This window comes from Glycine max, chromosome 7, assembly GCF_000004515.6.
Source record: "Glycine max cultivar Williams 82 chromosome 7, Glycine_max_v4.0, whole genome shotgun sequence".
NCBI classification, from domain to species: domain Eukaryota; kingdom Viridiplantae; phylum Streptophyta; class Magnoliopsida; order Fabales; family Fabaceae; genus Glycine; species Glycine max.
Window position 1 is genome coordinate 38,470,802 of NC_038243.2, and position 15,961 is coordinate 38,486,762.

Sequence of the window (15,961 nt, forward strand, 5' to 3'; positions counted from 1 at the left end):
CACAGATGTGTCCTGGTTGCTGTACACGGAGCATCGGGGGGTTAGGGCGTTTCAGGAGATTTCATGTTTCCAGGGTCAACTTAGATGGGGTCCTATGGTCGTCACGGTTCGACCGGAGAGGGTGGTACGCCAGTTCGGTTACATCCAGAGCATCCCTCCGCCGCCTATTAGTGCACGATTGTCACACGATCAGATATATGACAGGTGGATGCAGTTTGCAGATCACTTACTACCTGCGGGTCAGCTTTAACTAGTGTCTGGGCAGGTATTTGCGGATTACATGGAGTGGTTTTTCCGCATATCTCACCCATTCATGACACCGACCCAGGCAGGTGACCAGCAGAGGGATGCATCAGCTGCAGACCCTGAGGACTACATACAGCCGCCCAGCCCCCAGGTTCCAGTGCCATTTGACCCCCTTCCACATGTGGTAAGATTATTTGCGCGTTTAATGTTTTATGAGTTGTTGTTTATTTTAAATTTCATAATAAATGTTTTTAATGACTTTGACATTATGATTACGAGGGATATGAGGCGATTGCACAGAGGTTGGAGCGTGTGCTCAACCTTAGGATAGTCACTGCAGGCATAGAGTTATATGACATTATGCAAGACTGCCTGACGATCGCGAGAGGGGGACTCAGTGCTGATGGGACTGTCAGGGCTCGTCAGAGACGCCGCACGGACCATTGATCATTGTATTTATTTTTTGTGTTGTAGTTGACATGAATATTTGTAATTATTACAGTTTTTGTTTAATATAGTTGATGTGTTTTGCACAGTTTATTATTTTATAATATAGTTTATTATTCCGATTGTTTGTGGTCCTTAAGCGAGGTTTACGGTTGTTTTAAATTTATTTTTAAAAAAAGGGAACCTAGAATCATGAGTTTTGTTTGTAAGAATTACATAAAAAATAAAAGTTTTTAAAATTATTAATAATTCATAATTCATAATTTACACCATTAATATATAAGGTCGTACCAAAAACTAAATATTTTAAAAAAATTACATGACAATGAAATCGCCATATAAGATACTACAATGATGACTTTAAAAAAAATCCATGTTCAAGTACCGATGTTTGGGATTTTTTTTGCGTGGGTGTGCCAGTGCCGTGAGACAATGGAGGACAGTCATTTCTCATGTTTGGACATCAAAGAATCCAAAAAAATAGTCCCGTTCCCCGGTTCCATCAACTAACACATCAAAACAAAGCCTGAAAATCCAAAAAAATAGGAAATGGACCCTTTTTCCATGTTCAAGTATCCATGTTTGGGATTTTTTTGCGTGGGTGTGCCAGTGCCCTGAGACAATGGAGGGCGGCCATTTCTCATGTTTGGACGTCAAAGAATCCAAAAAAATAGTCCCGTTCCCCGGTTCCGTCAACTAACACGTCAAAACAAAGCCTGAAAATCCAAAAAAATAGGAAATGGACCCTTTTTCCATGTTCAAGTACCGATGTTTGGGATTTTTTTGCGTGGGTGTGCCAGTGCCGTGAGACAATGGAGGGCAGCCATTTCTCATGTTTGGACGTCAAAGAACCCAAAAAAAATAGTCCCGTTCCCCGGTACCGTCAACTAACACGTCAAAAAAAAGCCTGAAAATCCAAAAAAAATAGGAAATGGACCCTTTTTCCATGTTCAAGTACCCATGTTTGGGATTTTTTTGCGTGGGTGTGCCAGTGTCCTGAGACAATGGAGGGCGGCCATTTTTCAAGTCAGCCAATGTGTTGTCGCCAATGTGTAGTCAAGTCAGCCAATGTGTTGTCGAGCGAGTGATAGTTTCAGAATGTGTACTGAAGTCAGCCAATATGTTGTCGCACTCAAACTGTAATACGCATGCATGTCATTATGTGTTGTCAATTATGACAATGATCAATGCTGCACGCGTAAATGATTTTTGTTGGACCAACAATTTCCTTGCTTAACCAAACGAGTACTTGATAATATTAATTGGTTAGTAACGGGTTACAACAAATTATATCGCATAATGAATACAATCACATATCCCATGTCCGTTATATCCATCCACTTGTCCACACTAACCTGAATGAACCAAACATACACATGTAAGTAATTTAAACATTGTTATTAAAAAAAATTAACCTAAAAACATACCTTTGAAAAGCCATCAACAAGTAGGGACAACTTTAATTGTTCAAATCTCTCTGTGCCACCGAAGAGGTTCATGTACTCATGCGACCACCTGCCAAGTTCTTTAATCAATTCATTACGCACTAACGGCCACAAATCTTCCCCCATACCTAATAAAGCGGAAATGGACCGATATCCACAGTTACCGTCCGCTTTCACATCCACAACGTCACGAATGAAACCTTGAAAGAATGACGCAAATTGATCCAACATCGGGATGATCCTTGTTGGCTGAGGCGGTTGAGAACATGATGCACTTCGTTTCACTGGAGAGTTGCTGCTTTGAACAGAATGAAAAGCATCAACTTACTCCCAGTAAGACGGATCATGCTCTGTGGATCTTTGACTTCTTTTCATTGGTTTCTTCGGTGCACCTTTAGTGTTGACCTTTGACGGAGGAGGGCACATAGAGTTATGATCAGGGTATGCAATTTCTCGAAGTTTACTTTTCAGAGTTACTTTGCCAGCCACATCAAGTTCATCAAATCTTTTAGATATGATCTCTATCTCTTCCTTGATGGTGATTTTCGTCTCACATAACCCTTGGTCTGAAAAACAAAGTCTCCTCCAAAAAAGATAGACTGACTCCAACGGGATGCTGCCAGCAGTATACCTAGAAAGCTCACATGCACAAGAAAGACCGTGCGTGCTTCTCATCACACAACCACAAGAAGAGAGATTGTTGCCGAGATAACGTAGACGGTCAACCTCAGAAGCAATCTGATTTAAAGCATCCCTTGAAACCATCCCAAGAAGCCTCTTGTATAAGGTTTTTTTTATATACATGGCCAACCACATGCGTACTGGTTTCAAAGGATGCTTTAATTTCGACGTGTTGCAGCGTGATCATGTTGTTCATGGCATCCCAAACACTACATAGGCCTCCAACGCTATTTTGTAGTACTCTTTTGAGAGCCCAATGAGCTTATTCAACCCTACATTTAAAATACACAACAAACATGAAAATATACAACAATTAAATACCATTTAATACTAATCGTTACTAACAAATAAAATCAGTTCTTAATACCTGTTTGTTGTTGTGTTGCCTAGGTGCATGACCTTATTCGTCCATGCTGTAATAAATTTTTCCTTGTGGAGGATAATCCATGTGTCGTTAACATAGTCAATGAACATCGGCCAAGGCGAACAAGCAACTTGAAACTTCTGATGTGACTCATGGAACTCGTGTTCGAACGGACAATCAACCAAAGTACCCCAACTATCCATTACATAGTCCCACGCATTTTTTTCCCCGATTAAAGATTTGCACTTCGCCTTCACATTCTTCCGGAATAGGCCTTAGTAACTTCCGGAAGAAGGTCTTCCGGAAGTGCTCATTCCGGACCTTCCTCCTGCTGTGCCTAAAATTTCTTCCGGATACAGTTTTTACTGTTTTTCTTCTCTAAAAACTAATCGGAAAACGAAAAAAACACTCATAAATGCGTACCTCCGACGAAATAGGAAGAACAGCCACTAACAAAACTTCAAATACGGAACACGGGACCACCAAATCTTCAAATACTTCACGGGACCACCAATGGAAACTGCAAAAGGGACCACCACCGAAACAACAGCAAGCAACCAAAACAAAAGAAACAAAGCAGAGAAGAAAGTGCAGTAAAAAGAAGCGTGAACGCGTTAATTTAAAGAAAATTACACAAGGGCAAAATCGTCATTACATATGCATTAAATATTATTTTATTTTTACTTATTATTATAAAATGAAAATTCTTTTTTCTTCATTTTGTTATAAAATAATAATCATTTTTTATTATATATTAACTTTTGTAATAGAAATTAAATGTTATCATAATAAATAATTTATATTTTTAATAAAATTTACGGATTAATAAATTTTTATGGTTTAAATTATACTAAATTGTCACACAAATTAATATTTTACATGCGCGTAAAAAACAAATTATAAATATCAGTCATAATTACGTTCACTAATTATTTAATTATTTATGTATAATAATATTAATTATTTTATAATTTAGTTTATCCATTAAAAGTAAATTTTTACAAAATAAAATATTTTAAAAAAAAAACTAACTTCCGGAAGAACCTTCTTCCGGAAGAAAATGGAAATCTTTCGGAAGAAGCTTCTTCTGAAAACATTCCGGATGACGTTCTCCCGGAAGTAGTTCCTGAGCACTTCCGGAAATCACAAATTCTTCTTCCGGAAGAAGGTTCTTCCGGATAATTTCCGGAAAGAAGTTTTCCGGAAAGTTTCCGAAAAAAATCTTCTTCCGGAAGAAGAATTGTTGAAGGACAGTTTCACCACTTCACTGTTTGCTGGGTGCCCCAGCAATAATGCTGGTTGCACGTAGAAACTCCCTAGAGCTAAACTAGAGCGAGACCATAGACTGGGCTTGAGTGGCCCTTCCACAATCCTCTTATGAAGAGCAAGATCCAAAGGTTGGACGGTAATAGACCCATCCATATAACAAATACTGGTTCTCTAGCTGATCAGAAAGAATTTGGAATATTGCTATTGGCAATACTACTTTTGCTAATAGCACTACTCATGTGGGTGCATTTTACCCATATTCCAAAACTGTCCCCTAGAAAATTGTGTAGCAGAATTGTATTTCCATTTTGCAATTGGAGGTAAAAAAATACACAATAGAAGTATATTTTTGTTATACAAGTACACAACAAAATTTTGTTCCGTTGTATATTTTTTTTCACCTCACAACTACACAACGAAAACATGATTTTGTTGTGCAATTTTTCATCACCCCTAGATAACACAACTGAATCATGATTTCTTTGTGTTATTTGATTTCACCCCAAATAACACAATAGAATTATGATTTCATTTTGTAATTTTACTTTCACTCTACTGTGTAATGGAATCATGATTTTATTGTGTTAATCAAAATTCATTGAATTTGTTAACAACACTCATTATTGTATCAAAATTAATTCAATGTTTACAATCAAAATTCAATGATTTTGATTACTCTTAAAACATTTAAATTCAATGTTTACAATTAATTTTTTGTTTCAGATTTGTACATGGAAATATTTTCTTTTGAGTGTTTTGTTGGCTCCCCCTACATTACAACAGAAACGTTTCCATTGTGGATTTGGTACCTAATATACACGGAAACTTGATTCTGTGCGAATAACATTTTCGGAATAAAAAAATGTGTCACCCCTTAGTATGGGCCAATAGCAATGGGAGTGGACCATACCAACTCCCTTCTTGCATACTTTCCAAACTCTACTTTTGGATGGGCTTGCATTTTAAGAGATTTAAGTTCAGTGTAGTTTGCAGCAAGTATGCAAAGGCAGTTTCTATCACTTCCTCTATTAATGCACTCCTCTTTTATTTTTATTATTCTAAATTATTTTGTAAATGCACACTCCTCCCCCACACTTTTTTGGAAAAGAAAAAAAAAACACTCTCCATACATGCAAATTTACCAATTACATTAGAACACTCCTTGTGTGCCTAGAACACTACCATGCATCTCAACATCTACAAGAGCCATGTTGTAGAAAATCTTCAATAATCAATCTTCTTCTAAATTGATTTCACCAAACCCTAAAAGTCATCTCAATCAAAGAAGTAAGCATATTAGGGAATTATAATTTTTTGATGAGATATGTGGCATACTTATGCATATAGTATGAGTTTTTTGGGGATTGGGCCAACACGTTTCATGTTTAGGTGACATGGGCACAGAAGGGGTGCAATACTTGTTAAGAGCATTGTTGGCTTTTATGATATGTGTCTCGTTATCATGTTTGGGTGACATGGGTAAGGCATACCTTTTCCTGAAGAACGGGAGACAGAAAGTGATGAGGGTGAGGGAGGAGTGTACATTTTTTAGGGTATTTTAGAAAAATAAAATGAAAACAGGACTATATAAGAGAACACAACAAAATCTATCATGAGCCCAATAAGGATTTTGACGTCCACACATTCATTATTTTTCCTTGCAAGTACTTAATGACCTCTTTTATTATTTTGTAGGATTATCAAATTATGTGTAGACAAAGGTATGTATATCAATACCAATAACATGCTTCTAAACATATTATTTATTTCACTTGTTACTTCAAAATGGTCATTGGTGTAATATAGTTAGATGTATGTCACATAACTATAACGGTAGAGATTATTCTACAAAAATTTAAAAGTTATTAAAATAAAATTAACAAATTAATCATGCATATTATGTGTACATATTAATCACTGACATCATTGAACTAAAATCTCAAATGATTGTCGAGTTATTGATACACCGTGAAAAGATTAGGAATAAGTTAGTTAATTATGAGACAATGAAATGTAGGATAAGTTGCTTAATTATTAGCAAACTCAATCATGATGTCAAATGGTCAATGACTCGTTTAACATAACATTTTTTTTTGTTACATCAACATAACATATTTTATATTTCAGGTTTGTTTTATAGTAGTTTTGTATTGATTGATATTTTGTCTTAGTAAAAACAAATAAAACGAGCACATACTCTGACTTTTTATTTTCCTTAATTATTTAAAATAATGTTTACGAGTGAATAATTTCGGCTGATGGTGACGCGTGTCTCCTGCCTCCAGCTATTCTAGAGGGCCATATTTGAAGTTTCTCAAGTTCTACTGTATCTGTATGTATCACTATGTATGCGAATCAACTAGCATTTATTTGGTACATATTTACTACAGATGAAATATAAAGCATAAATTATAAAATTAGGAAAATATAAAAACACAAGAAATTAATTTTTGAAGTTTTAATAATTTTAAAAATTAATTTCAATGATAAAAGATAATTTATTGATAGTTTGACAATTATAATGTTGATCGTAAACAATTAAACATTGATAAAAAAATATTAAAGAAAGTAAATAATTTATTTAAATGAATAACTAAAACTGAAAATATTAATTTAATGTGTTATGAAAACTTAATAAATATTAAATATCTTTAATTTTGAGAGAATATAGTTAGGTTTGATTAAGGTTTCTTTTATTTCATTATTATTATTTCCATTTCACTTAAAGTGAAAATTAAAAATTAAAAATATATTTTTAATGATCTAAAGTACTAAATAATTAAAACATTGAAAGTGATAGTTGTTTTAAAAAAATAGAAAACTATGGTACACTTATGATATACATATTAGCTTAAATTTATTTATTTTAATTAAATCTCAACAATATTTAAAAATACTATGTTATATATATGTTTGTGTAGAATTCCTATCTGTTAACAAGGGGTCTATAGCTTATTTAATTATATAGAGTGCATAAGTTATTATAAATTGATGATATATTTATTTCTTATATATAAAAAAAAATCTCATGTGTTATGATAAATAAAATATATCAACTTTTTTTTACTATGCTCAGTATACTTTTAAAATAAAATAGAACTTAATTTAATGCTTGATTCCTTTCAATTTACATGACAACCGTTGTATTAAGATTAGTTGATAAAATTGTAAAAAACATTCACTATCGATTTAACTTTAAAACACTGTTAGTATTCTCTTTAACTCATATATAAGTAAAAATAATTAATTTTACATTAATTAATTATAAAAGTTAGTTGATATATTTTTTTTTTTTAATTTCAAGTAAAAAGTAAAATTATTTTTAAAATATCATTCAATGAAACTTGTTATTATGAATAAAAAAAGAATCATTAAAAATAAAATTAAAATTAAATAAAGAGTGTTTTAAAAATGATATCATTAAATATAACAAAATTAATTAGATTTGTTTATATTCAAGTTCAACATATAAAATCACTTTTTTACTTGTATATGAGTTAAGAGAGAGTAGAATTTTAACAATGTATTCTTATTTTTAAAAAAATTGTGTATTTATTTTATTTAAATTAAATATACTGTTATAATACACAAAATCCTTACTTTTATATACCTACTATTTAATTACATGTTTTAAAGAAAGAAAAAAAAGTATAAAAATTGTAATATGAAACAATGTGTTGATATTTAATTTTTTAAATGGGTAAATTACATTAATACTCTTTCAAATTAAGTGAAATTAGATCCATTTTTTTTATTCTCACTAGAATAGATAGTAGTAAAATTTGTCCTAACAAAAAAAAAGTGAGTGAAGACTCCTTACCTACTTTTTTTTTCCTACCATGAAATAACATATTTTAGATGAATTATCCTACATGAGACTGAAAGAATTAAGTTTAGATCGTATAATTTAACATGAAAAATTAATTTTTTTTAATCATAAAAGATTAAGATTTAAGGTAATATGACTATGACTATTTAAAAAGTTACATAATTTTTTGAGATTAAATTTTGATAATCCATATTTAATTATATGATTAAATTTAATTCTCTAACTCATACGATACATTCATTATATGATATATATATATATATATATATATATAGAATAAACAGATAATCCGCTATATTTGTTCTGGGATGGAGACACTGTATTATAACTTTTCCATTTACTTGTCAGGTTGCCATATCTTGTCGACAACATTGTATATTTGGGAGAGTCACTAACTACTCACTGGAATGACTGGATGAGTTTCAGTAGTTCTGTACCCTAAATAGTTCCATATATACAAACTTTTTAATTAGTTTTGTTTTATATTTTTTTTAGCATCATGCCATCCTCATCGAATCGAAATCCCGTTTTATTTTTAGCATCTCCAACTCAATAGAAAACTATTTAATGGGGAGAAAAATACACGAGATATAATCCAAGAGACCCATAATTTTTGCTGGCAAAAGAAGTTGTTTAATATTTCAATTGCATATTTGCATGTTTACACTTTTAAAAGTAAAAAGAAATAAGAGAAAAAATAATAAATATAATATGTGATGTATGAGAAATAAAAAGTGAAGACAAATATAAAACACATAAAATTAAGTATATATATATATATATATATATATATATATATATATATATATATAAAAGAGTTGATTACTGACTGTAGTCCGATTACGAATAATAACCTGTAAAAGATATTCATCTGCAAAAAAAAGGTTAGTTGGTGTTTGTTTTTATGTCAATTGTTTCTTTTGTATTTCTTTTCTTTTCCGGATACATATTTAGTGGATAACAGTAATCACCTTTAGAGGTCTTTGTTAACTTTCTGATGATTTACTGATTTGTTAATTTCTAATGCCACCATAGTGGACACAAGCTCTCTGACAATATACAGTTTGAATTTCAACACCTGACGCATCTTAATTCTTAATTACTGGAAAAATTCTCGTAATAAGAATCAAAGGAAGGTACTTCCTAAACACTTTTTATAGTTTTTGGTTTACAGTGAAAACTGTTAAATTTGGTGGGTTAAGTTTGCTTAATTTAACTACAGTTTTAAGCATATTAGTCATGATTTTATCCATGTATAGTTATATAATATTTTTCTTTAGCCTAACCTTTAGGAAAATTTAGTTATACAAATTAGAAAATAAATTGAGAAAATGCAACATTAATTACAAGAGAGTAACTTATAGTTTACCAATAAATGTTACCCCACCCGTTTTTTTCAAGTCAAGCAAGTGGCTTCTTAAATTATAAAATAGTTCAAATTAAACATACGAAACAATGAATTAATTTAGGGTAAAAGAGTCACATATAGTGTATGCATGTTTGGTTTGAAGTTACAAAAGAATTTTTGCAAATTCCAATATAAAATTATGCATTCCAAGACATGAATTGAGAAGAATTTTTTTGTTACTTCTGAAATAAAAATGCTTTTGAACTCTTACAATTTTAATCGAAACATGCACATAGTCTCTTGGTCATCATCTTGTCAGCTGAATGATAAAGTTGGAATGATTTTTGTGTCACATGAATTATTTAGGGTGGGTTTAGTTTGTATTTTTATTTTCTGTTTTTATTTTTTATTTTTATTATCTGAAAACTGTTTTCATTTTTAAAACATTAGAATTTTAAAAATATGTTTGGTTTGACTTTTTGATTTCTGCTTTTAATAAATAAAAACACTAAAAATATATTTTTAAAAGGAAATGTATTTTTAGATTTGTTTAAAATTATATTTTTTGTCACTACGTTTTTATTTTACCCAAAATAAGGTTCCTGGTTTAAACTGAAAATATTGAAAATAAGATTGTATTGTTTCCAGTTTTTGGTTCGTTTAAAAAAATATTTTCACTGAAAATAAAAACAGAAATCCAACCAAATACATTTTCATCACCATTTTCTATTTTTAATAAAAATTAATCAAACCAAACACCGGTAATGATCCCATTTAAGCCCCTTAATAACCAACCGTTTTTCAACTCTATATTTTTCAACTTGATCTATAAATTAATTAAGCAATACATTTCACTATGGTATAATGATTGTCCTATGACTAGGACGACCCCGCAAAGAAAATGAGCATAGATAATAGTGTTAACGTGGCCTTATATTATTACACTATGGTCACATTTGCTCATAAATAATATATTATGTGTTGTATTGTACAATCCAAAGTAGGCAAGAAAAAGGGTAGTAGCTAGTAACAAATTGTAGAGCTTCATAAATCATTTGGGTTTCCTCTTCAATGGACAGAGGTTGCCTTTACATAAAGATAGCTTTGCATGCATGGCTTGGCTGGTCGTTTTTCATTCTTTTCCTAAAAAACATTTGCCTTTTTCTTTTTCTTTTAAAGGACTGCGTAACCACATGAACATGAACATGAACTTGCATGCATGGATAAATAAAAACGGACCTTGTCCTTTCTTTTTCTACCTTTAGCTGAAAATTATCATATGCTCGAAGAATCACTGATTGCAACATTCTAAATATTGATTTTTCAACTGAAATGTCGGTATTATCGTAGTCATGATTGAGTATTTGAATTAGTCAAATGATAGACAGCGACCCTCTTCTTTAATTTGTTCTTGGCAGTAAACATTCCGATTCATCTTTTTCTTTCTTCTTTCTTATCCAGTTTTTACCACAAAATCAATTCGCAAGGACATGAATAGTTTGATATTTTTCTAAATAGGTTTAAATATATTTCTAAGTCCGACAAATATATTTTAGTCTTTGTAAATAAATAAAAAATTGTCCGTGTAATTTTTGCTGTCACTTTTTTCTTTTCTCAGCCATGATAACCAAAACTAAAAACATAACTCTTATATTCAATGGATGAAATAGAGTAAACTAAAAATAAAACATATATTTACAAGAATGTAAAACATATGATTGCTAATGACATGTTTACAGCGAAAATCGAAATAGATGACAACAAATATTATGGGAATAAAAAACTAAAAAACAAACCTATCTAATACGTTATCCCATCCCACTCCCTCGTATTAAAGCTTTTCAAACTTGTAACACTTGAAATTTAATTTGATTTGAGAAAAAGTGAGTTAAAAAGAGGTCTAGTAAACTAATCCGAAAACTGAAGTTTATAATTAAATAGTTTTATTATATCTCTAAAGTATATAGCACAACTAATCAACTATGTGTATTAAGATTTAGGAGCAAGTACATGGTAGGTCATTTCCAACGTTTTGCACGGTGTGCTCTGCTTTTGCTAGCTTTATTCGTATGTTAAGGGTCACGCTGTGCTCTGCTTTTGAAGCTGGGGACTGTGGTCCTATAGTACAAGACCTGCGATAGTATCACAATTTCATGACTGGTTAAAGGTCAGAAGAAACTTTTTTGCGTTTATTTCTGACTTGCTTGTCTGGATTGTACACAATTTGATCTTTTCACCTTGTATGTCAACATTATTTAATGCTAAACACAACTCAAGACTGGGGACAAAAATAAAATGAAGAAAGAAAACTAAAGATAAGAGGAGTCAAAATAATTCTCCAGGAAGATAATGAAATTCTGAATTCAACATCATCAGTTCTTTTGCTTGCGATGAATTATAACATGTTTGGATTCCGGCATATAGTGTTTCAAACTCAATTTAGAGAATAAATTCAGTTTCGTGATAGTGTCATGACTCCTATCGCAATGTGGGTCACGACGGGACAAAAAAATAAAAAATTAGGATAAATAAATTAATTTTCAAAAAAATAGAAAATTTAAAGAGTGGTCATTAATATTTATTTAAAAAAAATATAGAGAAAACTAATAAAGAATAAGGAATGATCTTCAATTTGAGAAAAAAAGATTTAAAAGTTGTTTAATTATTGGAAAAGTGTTAGCACGTTCGTTATGAAGATGACAATCTTTAATGAATGTACTAAAAATAAAATGATTTTTAATTATTTATCTTTCCTTAAAAACATGAATTATATTTTGTTATATTTTTTTTTTATTTAAGAAGAGAAATCAAAATTTTACTTTTAAAAACAAAAGAGATTTTATTTTATTTTTATTTTTTTCGACAAAATTAGGGTTGAGACACTGTACATGTTTTGATGTGAAAGTAAATTTATTCTCTAAACTTCCGAACACCCCAACAAAAAAAATCAAACAATACAGCCATATTTGATTACCCTTAGAAGTACATTCTTACACTAATATTTTGCTTCAAATCAAGTTTCCACAGAAACAAGAATGAATAACTCGGTTCAAAAGATAAAAACTATTCACAAATTAAGTCTGGCAATTTTAATCCACTCAATTTTATCCTTTCTCAATAGAAGTTGAGACATCTGCCAAGTGACAAAGTGATATTCACCACCGAACTTATGCATCTCATAATTTTATCTATCTGTAATACATAGGATATAAATCATGTGAGAATTAAATTAAAATTTCCCATTTTCTCTTTATTTTCAAATTACTTTGAGTTTTTCTTCTCCTCTCCTAATTGTACCACACACTCCTCCATTTTATTTGAGTAATGATATTTAAATATCTCATCATTTTAAACATTCTTTTAATATTTCTTATTTTTTTATATTTATCTTTCTATCAAATAATAAATTATATTAGATCTATATTTTTTTTTCTGTTTCTAAGTATTAAATAACACAATAAGTGTCCATGTAACAATTTTTTTATTTTGTTTTCATATAGCTTGTGTGGGGAGGAAGGGGTAGGAGTGTGTTTATTCCGAGGCCCGCCACATAATTAGGCTTTCTGATTCTAATTACAGGTATGCTTTGTTGGGTGTTCATCATTACAAGATCTGTAGTGATCGACAAATAATCACAAGTTTGGTATATCTCCCTTTAATTTTTTTACTTTAATTTGACTGTGGGTGCCCATTTCAACCACACACTTTTACACTGTACAACACCGTTGCCATCATTTTTCCAAAGCCTAATGATCATTTTATAAGACCAAAAAAGCTTCCTTTTTTCTTATGTCATGCTTATATACTTTCCACGTCGAGGTTTTATCTTGATTCTTTTAGCTAAGCATGTTCATTGTTCTGTTATCATTCTCCGTTTATACCTTTCACCGTGCTTATATTCTTTCCACGTTGAGGTTTTTTCTTGGTTCTTTTAGCTTAAGCATGTTCTGTTATCATTCTCCGTTTGTACCTTTCACCATGAATGCATCAAACAGTATCTAATATTGAAAGGCTTTTTTTTTGCAAACTCTTCAATTATAGAAGAATTATTCAGGTTAATAGAACAGATTATTGGATGTTGAAAACAAAGCTCGCTTAGGATTCAGATCATAACCCATAGGAAATTGCACAATGCTCCCTTAACATTGCATTTTCTTTCCTTCCAAAAACACAGTACGAGATATGCTAGTAAAAGACTCTCCTAATTAATACGAAAAATCATTTGATAGTTTTCGACTATCACATGTCTATAATCTCAACTAATGTCTACATGCTGTATATATGTATGCGAATTTTTTAATTTACCACAAAGCAATAATAATATTCAAAGTGTCGTATAAAAATGAGTTGAAACTTCAATCCATTATAGTGCTATATCACAGAATAACTTTTTCTTTTTCTCTAATACATTATTTTAATGTATTATTTTAAACACACTTAGCGTGGGTAAAAATTAATTAAAAATCACATATTCTACGTTTTATGTTATATTTAATGAGATTTATTTGCTCCTATTTTTATAAATTTTCATAAATTTCAATCCATCACAAGAAAAAATAAACAGAAAGAGTGCATGAGAAAGTATATTGCTATTGCACCTCAATACAGTAAAACATGGATCCAACATATCTAAATTTTTGAATTAAATAGAAAAACATAGAGGACAGAGAGAAAATATGTAAGGGTGAATTTTCCTTTATTGAAATTAACTTTTGACAAAAATAAAATAAAATTTCCTTTCTTTTAATTTTCTCTTTAGATCAAATTTCAAAAAATTTCTCATAATAAACAAAATAAAAGTATATAAAAAAACGGAAATCTAAAGTAGTTAGTTAAGTAGTTGTGTGAATTATTGTAAATTCTTTCTTACCTAATTTTGATTCCTACCGTTAAAAAAAAATCAAAATGTATAAAATTCATGCAATTTTTAGTTAATGATGCCTAACATGTTACTCTGCAATCGTGCCAAGCTATACCATATTATTTGTTAGTATAATTGACAACAATTAACTGAAACTTACCAAACATAACGTCCTAAATATGAAGAATACCAAAGCGAAATACGTATAGACATGAGTGAGTAAGTATCATACATGTTTCGTGTGAATGGTACAAATATTTAGACACAAATTAGAGTCTCTTTTGCGAACACAGATCGAGACAACAATATTAAAACGAGGTGAACATGTGTCAGTATGAAAACTAATTAACCAGGAACACCAAACTAAGAAAAAAAGGGGAAAGAGGAAGAATAAAGCAAGATCCAAACCAGAGAAATTTGGATTCGATTAAGAACGCGTCAAAGACCCAACCCTCTTAGAAAAATGATGATGCATACCAGGGTTAAAGCCCAAGCATCCCAACAAGCCCTGCTTGTAAGGCAAGAAAGTCTTCTTCTTCATCTCTTCCGACGCGGCCCGGTTCAGCGTGTAATGCAGCTCGTGGGCCGAGACCGGCCCGTGCCGCTTCGAGATCGAACCGGAAGAACTCTCGGTGGACCGGAAGCTGCAGTCCCGAACATCCTCGTTGTTCTTCGACAGAACTGCGTATTTTCTCCTCAGAGGGTCCTTGTCGGTTGCTCTTCCTTCAGAGGCGCTTCGGAAGAGGAGAAAATCCTTGAACCTCCATTTTCTCGTGAAGGGAATCGAAGACAAAAACGAGGCTTTTGAGTTGTTGATGTTGCTTGTCGAGGAAGAAACGTTTTTGTCTTCGGAGTCGCACACGACGGAGATTCTCAGAGGGGACAACGACCTGCTTCCTTTACGACCAGAGAACGAAACCGAAACCCTTTCCCTCCCTCGTGTTTTTTCTTCACTTCTGAGAGTTTCTTTCATTGCCAATGCAAAAGGGTCCAAGTCTTTCTTCTTGTTGCGGGGAGAAAGTTTCGACCTTGGGGATGTTACCGGAGACTGAAGCAGCGGCGGCGGCTTCAAAGGACGGATTTTTCCGCCGTCAAAGAGCTCAGCGGCGGAGAGAGAAGGGCGGTCGAGGTGGCCGCTGAAATTGAACTGGAAATCTTGTTCTTCTTCATGGAAGGAGGAGGAGGTGGCACGTGTGGGGCTGGTGGGGGCGCTGAAGAAGAAGAAGTTTGGTTTGTTGGAGGCAGCAAAGAATTGGGGGCTTGAAGGGGCGGTGATGAAGGGGGAGGAGCAGTTGCTGTCGAAGTTGAAGTCCACCGGTGGAACCATCACTTCCACCTCCATGCTTGTCTTGTGTTCTGAGTTTCTCTCTCTTTCTTTCTTGTGTGTGAAACCGAATCACGAGGGTGGAAAAATGGATGTAGGTTGGAATGGGACGGTGCAATTTATACTGAAGGGAAAGATTTGAGATTG

General features: G+C 32.1%; 1 protein-coding gene across 1 annotated transcript; it reads right to left on the reverse strand.

The window, feature by feature from the left end:
- Positions 1-14,690: 14,690 nt before the first annotated feature.
- LOC100799434 (uncharacterized) lies at positions 14,691-15,961 on the reverse strand. The gene has a single exon (XM_003528454.5). The coding sequence runs from the start codon at positions 15,830-15,832 to the stop codon at positions 14,918-14,920; it is 915 nt and encodes a 304-aa protein (XP_003528502.1). The 5' UTR covers positions 15,833-15,961; the 3' UTR covers positions 14,691-14,917.